Source organism: Halichoerus grypus, chromosome 6, assembly GCF_964656455.1.
Source record: "Halichoerus grypus chromosome 6, mHalGry1.hap1.1, whole genome shotgun sequence".
NCBI classification, from domain to species: domain Eukaryota; kingdom Metazoa; phylum Chordata; class Mammalia; order Carnivora; family Phocidae; genus Halichoerus; species Halichoerus grypus.
In genome coordinates, this window is record NC_135717.1 from 59,008,778 (window position 1) to 59,024,949 (window position 16,172).

Sequence of the window (16,172 nt, forward strand, 5' to 3'; positions counted from 1 at the left end):
CTTTCCTGCTTTGTCAAAGATTAGTTGACCATAGAGTTGAGGGTCCATTTCTGGGCTCTCTATTCTGTTCCATTGATCTATGTGTCTGTTTTTGTGCCAGTACCATACTGTCTGGATGATGACAGCTTTGTAGTAGAACTGGAAGTCCGGAATTGTGATGCCGCCAGCTTTGCTTTTCTTTTTCAACATTCCTCTGGCTATGCGGGGTCTTTTCTGGTTCCATACAAATTTTAGGATTATTTGTTCCATTTCTTTGAAGAAAGTGGATGGTATTTTGATGGGGATTGCATTGAATATGTAGATTGCTCTAGGTAGGATTGACATCTTCACAATATTTGTTCTTCCAATCCATGAGCATGGAACATTTTTCCATTTCTTTGTGTCTTCCTCAATTTCTTTCATGAGTATTTTATAGTTTTCTGAGTACAGATCCTTGGCCTCTTTGGTTAGATTTATTCCTAGGTATCTTATGGTTTTGGGTGCAATTATAAATGGGATCGACTCCTTAATTTCTCTTTCTTCTGACTTGTTGTTGGTGTATAGGAATGCCACTGACTTCTGTGCATTGATTTTATATCCTGCCACTTCACTGAATTCCTGTATGAGTTCTAGCAGTTTTGGGGTGGAGTCTTTTGGGTTTTCCACATAAAGTATCATATCATCTGCAAAGAGTGAGAGCTTGACTACCTCTTTGCCGATCTGGATGCCTTTTATTTCTTTTTGTTGTCTGATTGCTGTGGCTAGGACTTCTAATACTATGTTGAATAGCAGTGGTGATAGTGGACATCCCTGCCGCGTTCCTGACCTTAGGGGGAAAGCTCTCAGTTTTTCCCCATTGAGAATGATATTTGCTGTGGGTTTTTCATAGATGGCTTTTATGATATTGAGGTATGTACCCTCTATCCCTGTACTCTGAAGAGTTTTGATCAAGAAAGGATGCTGTACTTTGTCAAATGCTTTTTCGGCATCTATTGAGAGGATCATATGATTCTTGTTCTTTCTTTTGTTAATGTATTGTATCACGTTGATTGATTTGCGGATGTTGAACCAACCTTGCAGCCCAGGGATAAATCCCACTTGGTCGTGGTGAATAATCCTTTTAATGTACTGTTGGATCCTATTGGCTAGTATTTTGGTGAGAATTTTTGCATCCATGTTCATCAAGGATATTGGTCTGTAATTCTCCTTTTTGATGGGGTCTTTGTCTGGTTTTGGGATCAAGGTAATGCTGGCCTCATAAAATGAGTTTGGAAGTTTTCCTTCCATTTCTATTTTTTGGAACAGTTTCAGAAGGATAGGTATTAATTCTTCTTGAAATGTTTGGTAGAATTCCCCTGGGAAGCCATCTGGCCCTGGGCTTTTGTGTTTTGGGAGATTTTTGATGACTGCTTCTATTTCCTTAGTGGTTATGGGTCTGTTCAGGTTTTCTGTTTCTTCCTGGTTCAGTTTTGGTAGTTGATACATCTCTAGGAATGCATCCATTACTTCCAGGTTATCTAATTTGCTGGCATAGAGTTGCTCATAATATGTTCTTATAATTGTTTGTATTTCTTTGGGGTTGGTTGTGATTTCTCCTCTTTCATTCATGATTTTGTTGATTTGGGTCATTTCTCTTTTCTTTTTGATAAGTCTGGCCAGGGGTTTATCAATCTTGTTAATTCTTTCAAAGAACCAGCTCCTAGTTTCGTTGATCTGTTCTACTGTTCTTTTGGTTTCTATTTCATTGATTTCTGCTCTGATCTTTATTATTTCTCTTCTCCTGCTGGGTTTAGGCTTTATTTGCTGTTCTTTCTCCAGCTCCTTTAGGTGTAGGGTTAGGTTGTGTACTTGAGACCTTTCTTGTTTCTTGAGAAAGGCTTGTATTGCTATATACTTTCCTCTTAGGACTGCCTTTGCTGTATCCCAAAGATTTTGAATAGTTGTGTTTTCATTTTCATTGGTTTCCATGAATTTTTTTAATTCTTCTTTAATTTCCTGGTTGACCCATTCATTCTTCAGTAGGATGCTCTTTAGCTTCCATGTATTTGAGTTCTTTCCGACTTTCCTCTTGTGATTGAGTTCTAGTTTCAAAGCATTGTGGTCTGAAAATATGCAGGGGATGATCCCGATCTTCTGGTACTGGTTGAGACCTGATTTATGACCTAGGATGTGATCTATTCTGGAGAATGTTCCATGGGCACTAGAGAAGAATGTGTATTCCGTTGCTTTGGGATGGAATGTTCTGAATATGTCTGTGAAGTCCATTTGGTCCAGTGTGTCATTTAAAGTCTTTATTTCCTTGTTGATCTTTTGCTTAGACGATCTGTCCATTTCAGTGAGGGGGGTGTTAAAGTCCCCCACTATTATTGTATTGTTGTCAATGTGTTTCTTTGCTTTTGTTATTAATTGCCTTATATAATTGGCTGCTCCCATGTTAGGGGCATAGATATTTACAATTGTTAGATCTTCTTGTTGGATAGACCCTTTAAGTATGATATAGTGTCCTTCCTCATCTCTTATTACAGTCTTTGGTTTAAAATCTAATTTGTCTGATATAAGGATTGCCACCCCAGCTTTCTTTTGGTGTCCATTAGCATGGTAAATGGTTTTCCACCCCCTCACTTTAAATCTGGGGGTGTCTTTGGGTCTAAAATGAGTCTCTTGCAGACAGCATATCGATGGGTCTTGTTTTTTCATCCAATCTGATAGCCTGTGTCTTTTGATTGGGGCATTTAGCCCATTTACATTCAGGGTAACTATTGAAAGATAGGAATTCAGTGCCATTGTATTGCCTGTAAAGTGACTGTTACTGTATATTGTTTGTGTTCCTTTCTGGTCTATGTTGCTTTTAGGCTCTCTCTTTGCTTAGAGGACCCCTTTCAATATTTGTTGTAGGGCTGGTTTCGTGTTTGCAAATTCCTTTAGTTTTTGTTTGTCCTGGAAGCTTTTTATCTCTCCTTCTATTTTCAATGACAGCCTAGCTGGATATAGTATTCTTGGCTGCATATTTTTCTCATTTAGTGCTCTGAATATGTCCTGCCAGTCCTTTCTGGCCTGCCAGGTCTCTGTGGATAGGTCTGTTGCCAATCTAATGTTTCTACCATTGTAGGTTACATATCTCTTCTCCCGAGCTGCTTTCAGGATTTTCTCTTTGTCTCTGAGACTCGTAAGTTTTACTATTAGATGTCGGGGTGTTGACCTATTTTTATTGATTTTGAGAGGGGTTCTCTGTGCCTCCTGGATTTTGATGCCTGTTTCCTTCCCCAAATTAGGGAAGTTCTCTGCTATAATTTGCTCCATTATACCTTCTGCCTCTCTCTCTCTTTCTTCTTCTTCTGGGATCCCAATTATTCTAATGTTGTTTCGTCTTATGGTATCGTTTATCTCTCGAATTCTGCCCTCATGATCCAGTAGTTGTTTATCTCTCTTTTTCTCAGCTTCTTTATTTTCCATCATTTGGTCTTCTATCTCACTGATTCTTTCTTCTGCCTCATTTGTCCTAGCAGTTAGCGCCCCCATATTTGATTGCACCTCATTAATAGCCTTTTTGATTTCGACTTGGTTCGATTTTAGTTCTTTTACTTCTCCAGAAAGGGTTTCTCTAATAACTTCCATGCTTTTTTCAAGCCCAGCTAGTATCTTTAAAGTGATGATTCTGAACTCTAGATCTGACATCGTACTAATGTCCGTATTGAGTAGGTCCCTGGCAGTCGGTACTACCTCTTGTTCTTTTTGTTGAGGTGATTTTTTCCGTCTTGTCATTTTGTGCAGAGGAGAATAGATTAATGAGAGAACAAAATGCTAGCAGGGTAACAACGTCCCCAGAAAATATACTCTAAACAAATCAGAAAAGACCTGAAGCAGTGGGAAAAGAAAGGGAAGGAGAGAAAAAAGAAAAGGAAAGAAAAAAAGAAAAAAGAAAAAGATAAAGATAAAAACAAACAAAAGCAGAACAAAACAAAACAAAAACAGAATGTGATCAAATATGATCAGGCTGGTTTATAGATCAGTGCCACACACTAGATTTTGGGTGTATTTTGGTCTGTTAAAAGAAAGTCCCTCCCAAAATTTTAAAGAAAGAAAAACTTATATATGTACAAAAATAAGGGTTGATATGATGAAGGGATGGAATATGACTGTAAAGATGGAAATTATAAAAAATTTTAAAAAAGGATTTGATAAGTTGTTTGAAAAAAGAAAGAAGAGGATTAAAAAAAAAAAGAAAGAAAGAAAAAAGGGAGAGAATGTGATCAGGCAGGGGAGTAGAAAAAAACCATACACTAGAGATTTAGAGTATATTTTGATCTGTTAGAAGAAACTATCTCAAGATTTTAAAGAGAGAACAACTTATATATATATGCCAAAAATACGGGTAACTACTATGAAGGGATAGAATATGACTTTAAAAATGAAAAATAAAAATGTTTTTTTTTTTTTTTAAAAAGGGATTGATAAGATGTTGGTTGAAAAAGGGAAAAAGAAAAATTCAAAAAAAAAAGAAAAGAAAAAAGAAAAAAACACAGTTAAAAAAATAATTAACTTTGAAAGACTAAAGAATCATGGTAAAAAAGCCATGAATTCTATGTGCAGTATTCCCCTAGCGCTGGAGTTCTGCCATTCTCATTGATCGGTAAACTTGGTCTTGGCTGGCTGTTCTTGCTGATCTTCTGGGGGAGGGGCCTGTTGCCGTGGTTCCCAAATGTCTTTGCCGGAGGCAAAATTGCCCCGCCCTTGCCGGTCCGGGCTGAGTAATCTGCTCAGGTTTGCTCTCCGGAGCTTTTGTTCCCTGCAAGCTTTCCGTATAGCTTTGGAGGCGGAGAGTGAAAATGGCGGCCTCCCAGTCTCCGCCCTGGAGGAGCCGAGAACTCGGGGTCCCGCTCCTCAGCGAGCCCCCAGAGAAAAGCAGTCAGTCACTCCCGTCTCCCCGGTCTCCGGCCACACTCCGCGCTCACCCGGCCTGTGACCGCGTCTTTCTATCTGGCACCCGACCCCGGGTGGAGTCTCCAAACCCAGCAGATCCCCGCGGTGCGCTCCCGCACCTCTCCTCCCGGGGGAAGAAGGTGAGTCTCCCCGGATCTGCCGCTTGTTGGGTCCCTGCTGGAGGAGCAGTGGCCCGACTGTGCCGCGGATCACGGTTTATGGCAACCCTGAGCTGAGAGCCCGCGCCTGTCTCCGTCTCTGCAGCCGGCTTCCCTGCTCCGATCCCTGGGAGCTCTGCCGCACTCAGGCACCCCCGGTCTTTCTGTGACCCCGAGGGTCCTGAGACCACACTGTACCGCGAGGGTTCCACCCCCCGCTTCGCCACCAGAGTGACGTCCCTCAGCGGAGCTGACTTCTAAAAGTTCCGATTTTGTGCTCCGTGGCTCTATCACTTGCCAGAAGCGGCCGACGGAGGCCCCTCCCCCGCCGTCTACCCTCCCGAATATCGCCTCGTATTCACTTCTCCGCACGTCCTACCTTCCAGAAAGTGGTCGCTTTTCTGTTCAGAGTTGTTGCTATTCTTTTCTTCGATCTCCTGTTGAGTTTGTAGGTGTTCAGAATGGTTTGATCCCTATCCAGCTGAATTCCTGAGAGGAGACAAAATCCAGGTCTCCTACTCCTCCACCATCTTGCTCCGCCCCCCTCCAATAGTCTTCCTCTTTGAATAAAAGTTGCCGTGACAACCTGGCAGGCTTGGGCTATAGAGGTCAAACACCAAACTCCAGTCTTCAGTTTCTCAATATTTTCAAAGTTGTGACATTATTTTGGACAGCTCTGATTTAAGTAAAAATGAACATTGTTTTCAATTAGACATATCAGTGATTGCAATTAGACAAAAATCATGTATATTTTTGCAACAAACCATTATTTGAGTATAATGATATTCTTTATGTTAACTTCAAGACTATCTCTTGATTAATTACAGAGACTTAGGAGTTAAGGGAAATACCAAAGTCATTTTAGATATGTCGATTGCAACAATTATATTGAACTCTATACTGAAAGTCTGTAATTTTGAAGAGAATATTTATTTGGTATTTATATGGTAATTTGGCAGCATCATAGACTCTGTTACATAATTCACTTAAAGAGCACATCTCTGACCTCAGTATTGCTGAACTCTTTAGAATAATACTAGCAATAGGGAGAAAAATTAAAATTTTTATTAAACTTGTTGACTATTTCTTTCACAACCCCCTTATATGTGATTCATTGAAAAATGAAATGAATCATTGTCATTTGTAATTCAGGCTTGATGATTTCCAGCAGTTTAGATACAAGTTTCCATTCCTGCTGTGTAATTAGCTAGAATACCAGAATTGAATAGATGTTTGTTATCCAGATCTGTAAGTCTGTAGAGAAGATTGCCTTATTCAATGTTGCTTAAGTTAAGTCTCTTTTGGTTGGAAGTTAGGGGAACTTGTTTGTCAGGATTCTTTTGGTCGACAATAACTCAATTCAAGGTATGTTTTAACAATTGAAAAAATTTAATGATTCATCTAAGTGAACAAGCCCAGGATGCACTAAAGGCACTGGATGAGGGAGATGGCTTTTTTGTTTGTTTGTTTGCAGAGATAATGACTTCGTCTCTATCAGCGTTTGCTTTATCATCAATTGGGGTTTCCTCGTGGTAGCAAAATGGTGGCAATAGTGCTAAGTTGTACGCCTACCCAGCTCAGCAATCAGAATAAGGGAAATTATCTCCTTTTTATATAAACTTCTCCATGGCTCACTAATTGGTCTGTTTTAGATTATGTACTTCTGATGCCCACAGGCTGTTGTAGCCAGTGGAATGACAGGTGTCGAATGGCTTGTGCCCAATGTCGAAGAGAGTACCCACCTCACAGCTTCCATGGTGAAGCCCCCAGACAGTAGGGAGGAGCTGAATACGTGTTGGAGACACAACCAAATGCTTGTTCCCCTCCAAGAACCCAGGCAGTCAGGGCCATGATGTTCTGGAAGGGAGTGCTAGAAAACCACTAGGATATTAATATCTCTTGGGCTGCACGGAATCTTACTCATGCTTCTTTCTTTGTGTCTCCTTTTTTCTTCTTTCGCTGAAGAACTTTTTTCTCTTTCATCATGGTTACACCCATATTTTGCATGTGATACCCAGAGTTTAATTAGAGGTTGGAGGTTTACCTAGGACTTTTTTTTTTTTTGTATCTTACTGTTAACATGGAATCACTGTTCTCAAGGTGATTTTCTCAAGAAAAATACTTTTTCTTTTAGTCATGTGGCAAAATCTATTTAGAATACTGCTTAGAAAATTCCTTTCCTTTATGTAGTCAGTTTTATATATTTCTAGTCTGATGACTTGTGAAAGGTACATGGAATTCCTGTTTTGACTAGATTTCAAGAATAATTGTATTTTATTTAATTACCACCTTAGGAACAAATGCATCAGATGAAATTCACCTTCCAAACCTTATTATTCAAATCATATACCCTCTATTTACCGGACATTATCCTTACATATACCTGAATGTTTTAAAATATATTTTATCTAACAGACTCCTCAAATTGATAAGCACAGTTACATTTTATGGTAAAAAAAAAAAAAAGTAAAATTCATTGCAACCTGAGTTAGGCAAGAATCATGTGATTGTTCTGGATGTTCCTCAGCAGTATCCCCTTTTAAAACATTTAAACCTCTTCATTGAGTGAGAAACATGAAAATTAAAGGTTTTGTGACAGGCACTCTGGTGATAATCAATAGTGAGAATTCAAATAAAAGTAGAATTTAATAACCCAAATTATAGGGGAAAAATGAATTATTTCCATTTTTAGGATCATTAACTGAGAGCAGGCCCTAGTTTTAAAGAAGAGAAGTTTGGATTTGTTGTCACTCAGTAGTAATTATAGTTCAGGTTTTCAGTAAATAGTTCCAAAAGTGACATTTTGTTTGGACGGCAATTAGATCCCTAGAATTACTGTGGTAAAAAGACTATTGTAAACAGAGTATACATTTTCCTCTATGTTTTATTTATGTAACAATTTCCTCTAAAGAGGCTTATTTTATGTATTTTTAAATCTAATTCGATTTCCTTAGAGGTTATTTAACTCCTCTGGCTATTTTGAAGAATAGTAGCATGTCTAGTTTCACAGTATCATTTTTTTTTTTCGTTTTTTAAGAATTTTAGGGACACTATCTCTAGGGTTTTTTTTTCTTTCCTTTTGGGGAGGACTCTTTTTTTAATAGAACTCTCTCTACATCTCTGTCAATTATATAAATTAGGTATATATTGACTTAAATGTTTCTTTGTTTTCCAGCCTTATTGAGGCTGGAATATACAGTTGACATATAACATTGTGTAAGTTTAAAGTGTACATCCTGTTGATTTGGTACACTTATATACTGCAAAATGATTACCACCATAGCATTAGCTAACACCTCCATCACATCTCATAATTACCATTTCTTTTTTGTAGTGAGACATCTATTCTCTTAGCTACCTTATAATTACGGTATCGTTAACTATAGTCACCATGCTGTAGTGGTGTAGAAGGTATTTGTCTTATAACTGGCAAGTTGTACTCTTTAGCCAACATCTTCTCATTTCCCCCATTCCACAGCCCCTGGTACCACCATTCTACTCTGTTTTTCTATGAGTTCAGCTTTTATAGATTCCACATGTAAGCGAGAACATACAGTATCTGTCTATCCCTGTCTGATTTATTTCACTTAGCATAACGTCCTCAAGGCCCATCCATGCTGTCTCTGTTCTTGATGTGCATTATTCTTTTATTATAGGAGGACACAGATCACAATTACTATATATCTCGGATATATGGTCCATCTGATTCTGCCAGCCGGAGTTTGTGGGTGAACATAGACCAGATGGAAAAGGACAAAGTGAAGATTCATGGAATATTGTCCAATACTCATCGGCAAGCTGCAGTAAGTGCTTTGGCATTTTGAGGGTTTTTGTCTGCTGTGAAAAAATTTTTGCTTTAATTGGTACACCAGTGTTGTTTGTTGCGATCACTTTTTATTACTTAGTTCTACAATTGCAATTTAGATTAGTAATTGCATATAAGATCTTAAAGAAAATGAAAAAGAATTATTTTGAGAAGTCACCATCAATTTAACTAATAATTAAATAAATTAACCATAATTTCCCTAGTAAAATGATGTGTTGAATATTCAAAGTCGAGATTGATCTTGGATGATTTTCAGTCGTTTTGTAATCTATGAATTTAGAGAACGTTTTTAAAAAAAACTACGTGAATTTGGTATCTCCCATTTTACATGGGTTTATTAATCTCTTGATCTGAAAAAGATTTCACCAGAAACATTTATGATTCCGATAGCATATGTAGACCAAACTACGTATCTCAGTGAGGAAGTTTGATATAAAGGAAACAAATTAAATCTGGAAGTCTCCGAACATGTTTTCAGTCTGAGTTTATAATTTACCAGCTCTGGCTTCTTAACAAGGGATGTAACTTTTTAATGAGGCGTAGTTTCTGTGTCAGTATAGTGGAGATGACACAATATTACCACTGGCCTCACTTACCTCACGTGGTCATCCGTATCCTATTCCACCTGTCAGACTGTGCGCTTACGTGGATTAGCTTTTCAATCTTCACAGCATATTTTCCCTATTATTTAAATATTATTGCCATCCAGGTGTTGCAGATGAGAGAACTGAGTGTTGGAAAAGTCAAGGAACCTGCCTTAAGGTCTCCAGCTAGTAAGTGATGAGACTCAGATGTTAGCCTAGGCAGCCAAGCCCACTCTCAAAATGTTTGTGTAGAATATATCCTACTTGGGGTTCCAGCAGTTTTGGATAGTCATTTTCTGACCAATGCCTGATTTAACGTTTCAAAAGTTACTTAGTTTTGCTCTCATGGATAATACCGGTAATCTTACCATCAATGAAATCATGTCTTATGCAGTTTAATAGGACTTAAAGTAAGAACACAACAACTTTAGCCTTTCAAATGCAATTGCCATTATTGATTTAAAGATAGAACTAATAGAATCAATGGCTTAAGTGATTTAAGAGGCACGGATTTGATGATTATATTAAAACTTTTGGCCAAGAACTTTCACTGTATATATGTAGACTTCCCTCTTTCTAGGAGATCAACTCCTAACAGTTAAAATGAAAATTAATTATAACTCACTGTGAGATGATTCATTGAATTGTCAGTATGGAGCACATGTTTTCTGAGGCTGAGAAGCAAACAAAGGAGCCATCTCGCCTTACTGAATTCCACCATCCCTTTTCTCTTCCCTATTCAGGCAACCCCGGGCAAGATGACAGATTCAGAAATGATTCACTGTTGAATTTAGAACAGATTTTCAAAAGAAGAGAAAATGAGAAAGATTAGATTAGGACAATGTCTATCAGAAATTTCTTGCATTTGACAATCTTCCCACTATATTACAGTACCTAATAGTGTAAAATGCCCTTTGTGAAAGTTCAAATGTTGAGTGCATCCAATTGAAGTTTCCATAAATTGGCCCAATCGTGGTGTCAGCCACTATGGATGAAATCTCTAGGCAGAGAATGAAGATTGTCAGTTAAACTGTTGGTGGATTTCATCTTACACACTTTTATCATATCCTGTGCTCTCCCAAAAGTGCAGCAGTTTGTGTGTCTTGTCTTTCTTTGAAGAATATTTTTTCTCTTTGGAAGAGGGGTCACTTGGTTGCCATGTAGCCTCAGTTCTCTGATTAGTCTCAAGGAAAATTTTGATGCTGTAATGAGCCATTTTTTCTTACTGGTAGTGTGGGAGTGATACTGTTGCTTTTAACACCAAGGATTGGCCTAAACGCAAATGCTTGAGCCTCTGCTTGTAATTTATCTGGTGTTCCTGCATAGACTTTTAAATACTTATCATCAGTAGAAACCTTTATTTTAGCTACTCTGTCATTGTCAGAGCTTGGTTTTTTGTTTTTTAACAAGAATTTTAGCCATCATCAAACATTCCTTAAGAGTTAGAAACTGGTCCTATACCCATTTTCCCTATCACTATCAACAGAGCATACACACACACACACACACACACACACACGCAGACGTGCACACACATACCCCTAGGTACATGCTTCCATTTACAACAACAGAATTGATAATATTTCTTAGTTTCTTTTTTTTTTTCCTGGAAAACTTTGCCATTTAGTGTACTTCACTTAAGTATGTTTTATATCTTGGAACTTATACATTTAGTTAATAGAATATTTTTTTAAAAACTTTCTACAAACATTCTTGCTTTCTTCAGTGTGACTGTTAAATATTAGTCTGAGATTTCCAAATTGTAAAGAGTGATTCATGTTTTAAAATTGCCTCAGTTGGATGAACCATGAGAGACTATGGACTCTGAGAAACAAACTGAGGGCTCTAGAGGGGAGGGGGTGGGGGAGATGGGTTAGCTTGGTGATGGGTATTAAGGAGGGCACATACTGCATGGAGCACTGGGTGTTATACGCAAACCATGAATCATGGAACACTACATCAAAAACTAGTGATGTAATGTATGGTGATTAACATAATAATAATAAAAAAAATTGCCTCAGTTGGCCTCCCCACCTTTCCAATCTTGCCTGATTCTCTTTTCTCCATTTCTATTATGCCTTTCTGGGAGCAGAATCAGGCTGATGACAGAACTCTAACGTATTATGACCAGGGGGCTCACTAGGGTCCATAAACACCCTCCCTCCTACCCCCACACAACACACACACAACCCAGGCGCCACACTGCTGCTACTTTCCCCCATGATGTTACTGAGAGGCTTTAGCACAAGGGAAAATGACAAATGGGAAATGTCACATCCACTTTATTAATTAGGTTTGTTGATGTCATAAGCATCATAATCCTTGGTGCAAAGCTCTCTGGTAATTTAGCTGGAAACAGGACTTAAATTTAAGCTCTAAGGGAAGAGGGGAGTTTCTCAAATCTTATCACCCAATGATATAATTTTCATGACCAATGACATACATTCTGTGAACAAATTAGACAAAAAAGAGAAAAGAAATATGTATCTAAGGGCAGACCCAAGGGCATTTGGCTAACTAATCCAGCCCTGGATAAGCAGGAGGTGAATGAGGAAGCTGGAAAAGATTGTGTATTCCTGAAGATGCAGCTTCCCTCCCCCTTCCAGGCTGCTTCAGAATGGCTCAGAGGAAGATAAAGGAGTGTCTGACTTGGAAGCATGATTTTTTTTTTAAAGATTTATTTATTTATTTTTAGAGAGAGAGCTCACAAGAGAGTATGCCCATGCACACACTCAAGCTGGGAGAGGGGCAAAGGGAGAAGGAGAGAGAGAGACATCCCCCTCCCCCTGCCCCCAGCACAGAGCCACGTCACAGGGTTCTTTCTATCCCTGGGCCCGAGGTAGTGACCCAAACCAAAATCAGGAGTCTGCCGCTTATCCAACTGAGCCACCCAGGTGCCCCCAGCATGATTTTTTAAAGAAATATTTTCCCCTCCACCACCATCATTTATAAATGTCTAAACAGCATTTTGGAGTCTTAGATTAATATTCTAGTAAGAGGAAGGAGTAGAATTGAAGTAAGAGCTTTCCCTTTTCTCCTTTCCACAATATTTTATAATTTCAGGGCAGAGGAAAACTTAGAAATCACTCGTTTCAAATGCTTCATAAGCTGAAACACATTGATTTCTTTTTCCTTTTAGAATGTAAATCATACTCATTAGTATGTATATTACATATGTGTGCTATAATTTGATTATAATCTCCCCATTGTCCTTTTTGGTTTGAATAGCATTTCTTAAATCATTATTGCAAAAAAAAAAAAAAAACAGATGTTAAAACCTAGTTTTAACTTTGACTGATTAAAGGAAGAAGCATGTTTTCGTAGACAAAGGATAGTGAAAATTTGTCTAAGTCCCTACCATATGGCAAGCAATGAGCCATACACTTTATATTCAAATACTAGTACTTATTTGTGTTTTTTTTTGTCCTTTATTCAAAGTCACACAGTTGTCAGACTGCAGATCTAGAAGTGTCTGGCTAGGAACCCATCCGACTTGTTTCTTTTCCTCTGTGTGGACCTTCAAATTCAACACTTTCGATATTTTTTTTTTTAAAGATTTTATTTATTTGAGAGAGAGAGAATGAGCAGGAGTGGAAGGGTAGAGGGAGAGAGAGAGAGAGAGAGAAGCAGACTCCCTGCTGAGCAGGGAACCCGACATGGGACTCAATCCCAGGACCCTGGGATCATGACCTGAGCCGAAGGCAGATGCTTAACTGACTGAGCCACCCAGGTACCCCATACTTTTGATATTTTCTTCTGTATATCTATATCCATATTATTTACTTTGTTGCTGGGCATGAAGTTTGATTCTGCAGCCAGACAAATTAGAATTATTTTTCTTTCTGAAACCACAGCTTATGAAATTCTGATTCACAACTTCTAGAGAAGTACCACTGTCCCGGTGGAAGGAATCCACGGTCACGGAGGTCATGAAACCTTGGCTCCAAAACTCATTTTCTTGGTTTCTGGCTTCTCTGTACCTCAATTTTATAACTTGGAAGAAAGGGGGGAAAATGCCTGCCTTGACTACCTTCTAGTGCTGTTTTAAGAATAAAAATGAAATGGATATGAAAGGATACTGAAAATAGCAAATAAAAATGAGATTGCAAGGCAGTGCGATTTGAGAATCCTCATTCTTGATAATAAAAAATAACCCCCAAATAAGTTAATTCCAAGTGCTCTCCAAGAGTCTCCAATAGATAGATATGCATCTATGTATTTATATCTATATTGTATCTCCACTATTATTATTATTATTATTATTATTATTATTATTATTATTATTATTTGGCCAAGAAAACACCAGTGTGCTCCTGGCCAAACATAAACACACTCTTAGCTTAAAAAAATTTTATCTTTCCGGGCGCCTGGGTGGCTCAGATGTTAAGCATCTGCCTTCGACTCAGGTCATGATCCCAGGGTCCTGGGATCGAGCCCTGCATCGGGCTCCCTGCTTGGCGGGAAGCCTCCTTCTCCCTCTCCCACTCCCCCTGCTTGTGTTCTCTCTCACTGTGTCTCTCTCTGTCAAATAAATAAAAATCTTTAAAAAAAAAATTTATCTTTCCATCTGTTGGTAGAAAGATTGATTCTTTATATAAGAAACCCAAGCAAAATGAAATGAAATTCTGCTATCTCTGTCATAAGTCAGGTAAGGTTTTTTATGGAACTTGTATATTTTTTGATGTCATTTTTTTTTTAAATTTTGAAAATTGGACTGTTGTCAGTGGAGATCCTCAGGCTATATGAATATATAGTCTTATGAATATATAGTCATTAAAAAAATTAAGTTGGGGCATCTGGGTGGCTCAGTCAGGTAAGTGTCTGACTCTTGATTTCGGCTCAGGTCATGATCTCAGGATCCTGAGATTGAGTCCCGTGTTGGGCTCCATGCTCAGTGGGGAGTCTGCTTGAGATTTTCTCTCTCCCTCTCCCTCCGCCCCACCCTGCCTCTCTCTCTCTCTCTCAAACAAATAAATAAATAAATCTTTTTTAAAAATTAAGTTTTCTTTTTTCTTTTTTTGGTCCAGGAAGGTAACATCATTTCAACTAGCATTTCCATGGGCTTTTTATTTGCATAATGTTGATGTTGGCGGGCTAAATTTGGATGTCTGTGGTGACTTGATCAGTTGTTTTCTCATACTGCACAATTTCATGTTTTCCTGTGCATCAGAAAATCTGTTGAGAAGTGCTTATTTTTCTAAATGATTAACTCAGAAGTCAATGTAATTTGCTGTCTCGATTAGGCTGCTATCTAGACCACACATTTTTGCCTGAGTTCTGTTCACACTAACAGTAAGTTGCTTTTATTTATTTTTACTTTGCCTGGTTGGATAAACTTGCTGCTTTCTGTCATTTGAGTTGTTCCATTTCAAACAAGACACTCACAGTTTATCAACCTGGCCTTATTTGCCTTTGTTCTTAGGATTTTCCTCTAGTTTAATAACAGACTGGCATGAGTTGTGTCTCCATGAGTTTCTCTACCTAAATTTTGGTTTAATTAGTTCATATTACTATTATTATTATACTTTAGTCACTTATCAATTTTGAGAATAATTCTCTCTGTCCTCAAGAAAGTATTAATTGAGGGACTTTTATGGAAAATAAAGGCACGTCTTTGTTCCATTCCACAAAACTAACATGAATTAGGGTAGCTGAGTCCTGTTCCCCTGCATCCCAGGGAAATAAGTTGGTCCACCCGCCGTAAAGCCGGTAAATAAATACGCAGAAAGACCTATTCCTTCTCCAGCTGTTGGCTTTAATAACACAGATTAAGCATTCCTTAGGCTCACCTAATGTGCTGAGTTTAGTAAACATGTTTTACTGATACAATTACTTAAATAGATGTATATTAGTAATTATTTAAGCTACCCTTGAGACCCTTCCTGTGAATCTAGGAACCACTTCAGACATAGAAAGGACTTTGGAGAGTCTTAAAGATAGCTTTATGAATCCCACAGTGATCAATTTTTATGCATGTAACAAGCCTTAGTTTTCCAAACCAAAAACATACTTTTTTAAAAAAAAATCATACTCAAGTTCATCATATTTCAGTTCAATTTAATCTTATTTCCCCATATTGTCTTTAGTGAATGGCTACCATTATTTGTATAAAATTAGAGTCATAGGAGGTAATCTTATTCATCCTCTGTGACCAGTGATGGCTGTAAAATAATTCCAGATAGATAAATCTCTGCCCAGCTTTCAAAGTCACAAGTGAGGCAAACACTTGAGGTTTCTGTGAAACCTTCTTGGAAGATTTCATTTGCATTAAACTTTCATAATCATAAAGCTGCTAACATGGGACTCCACAGCCATGTCTCAGGTAGAATAAATAAGTTCATTTACTCTTGTCTTTCCTTCTAGATTGTCTTCTCTGAACTATTTTTGATCATCTTTTCTGAGATCTCTCCATGAGGCCATGAAGACTTAATAACAGTTAATTTTAGAAAACATTACTGCAAAACATATTGTCATCCTGAAGGTGTAAAATTATAAAGCTTTCACATGACTCTTTTGCAGGGGAATGTTTTATAATACAGAAAAATTAGGCAAACATGGAATATAATATTCTTAAGGGGGAATACTACTAAAAGAAAATAGACTTAATTCTTATGAAAAATCTGAAATTATAGAAGATAAAAGATTTAAGATACTTTGGGACTGAGATTTCTTGGACAAGCTAGTATTTTAGAATCTTCTAAAAAT

At 37.9% G+C, this 16,172-nt stretch overlaps 1 protein-coding gene across 2 annotated transcripts in view; it reads left to right on the forward strand.

Annotated features, from left to right (window-relative positions):
* The window catches only part of PLXDC2 (plexin domain containing 2), a 462,643-nt gene that overhangs the window by 218,737 nt on the left and 227,734 nt on the right, over positions 1–16,172 (forward strand). For both annotated transcript variants that reach the window (XM_078075200.1, XM_078075201.1), the window contains one exon: positions 8,714–8,860. In XM_078075200.1, coding sequence (XP_077931326.1) covers positions 8,714–8,860 — 147 coding nt within the window. The remainder of the gene's footprint in view (positions 1–8,713; positions 8,861–16,172) is intronic.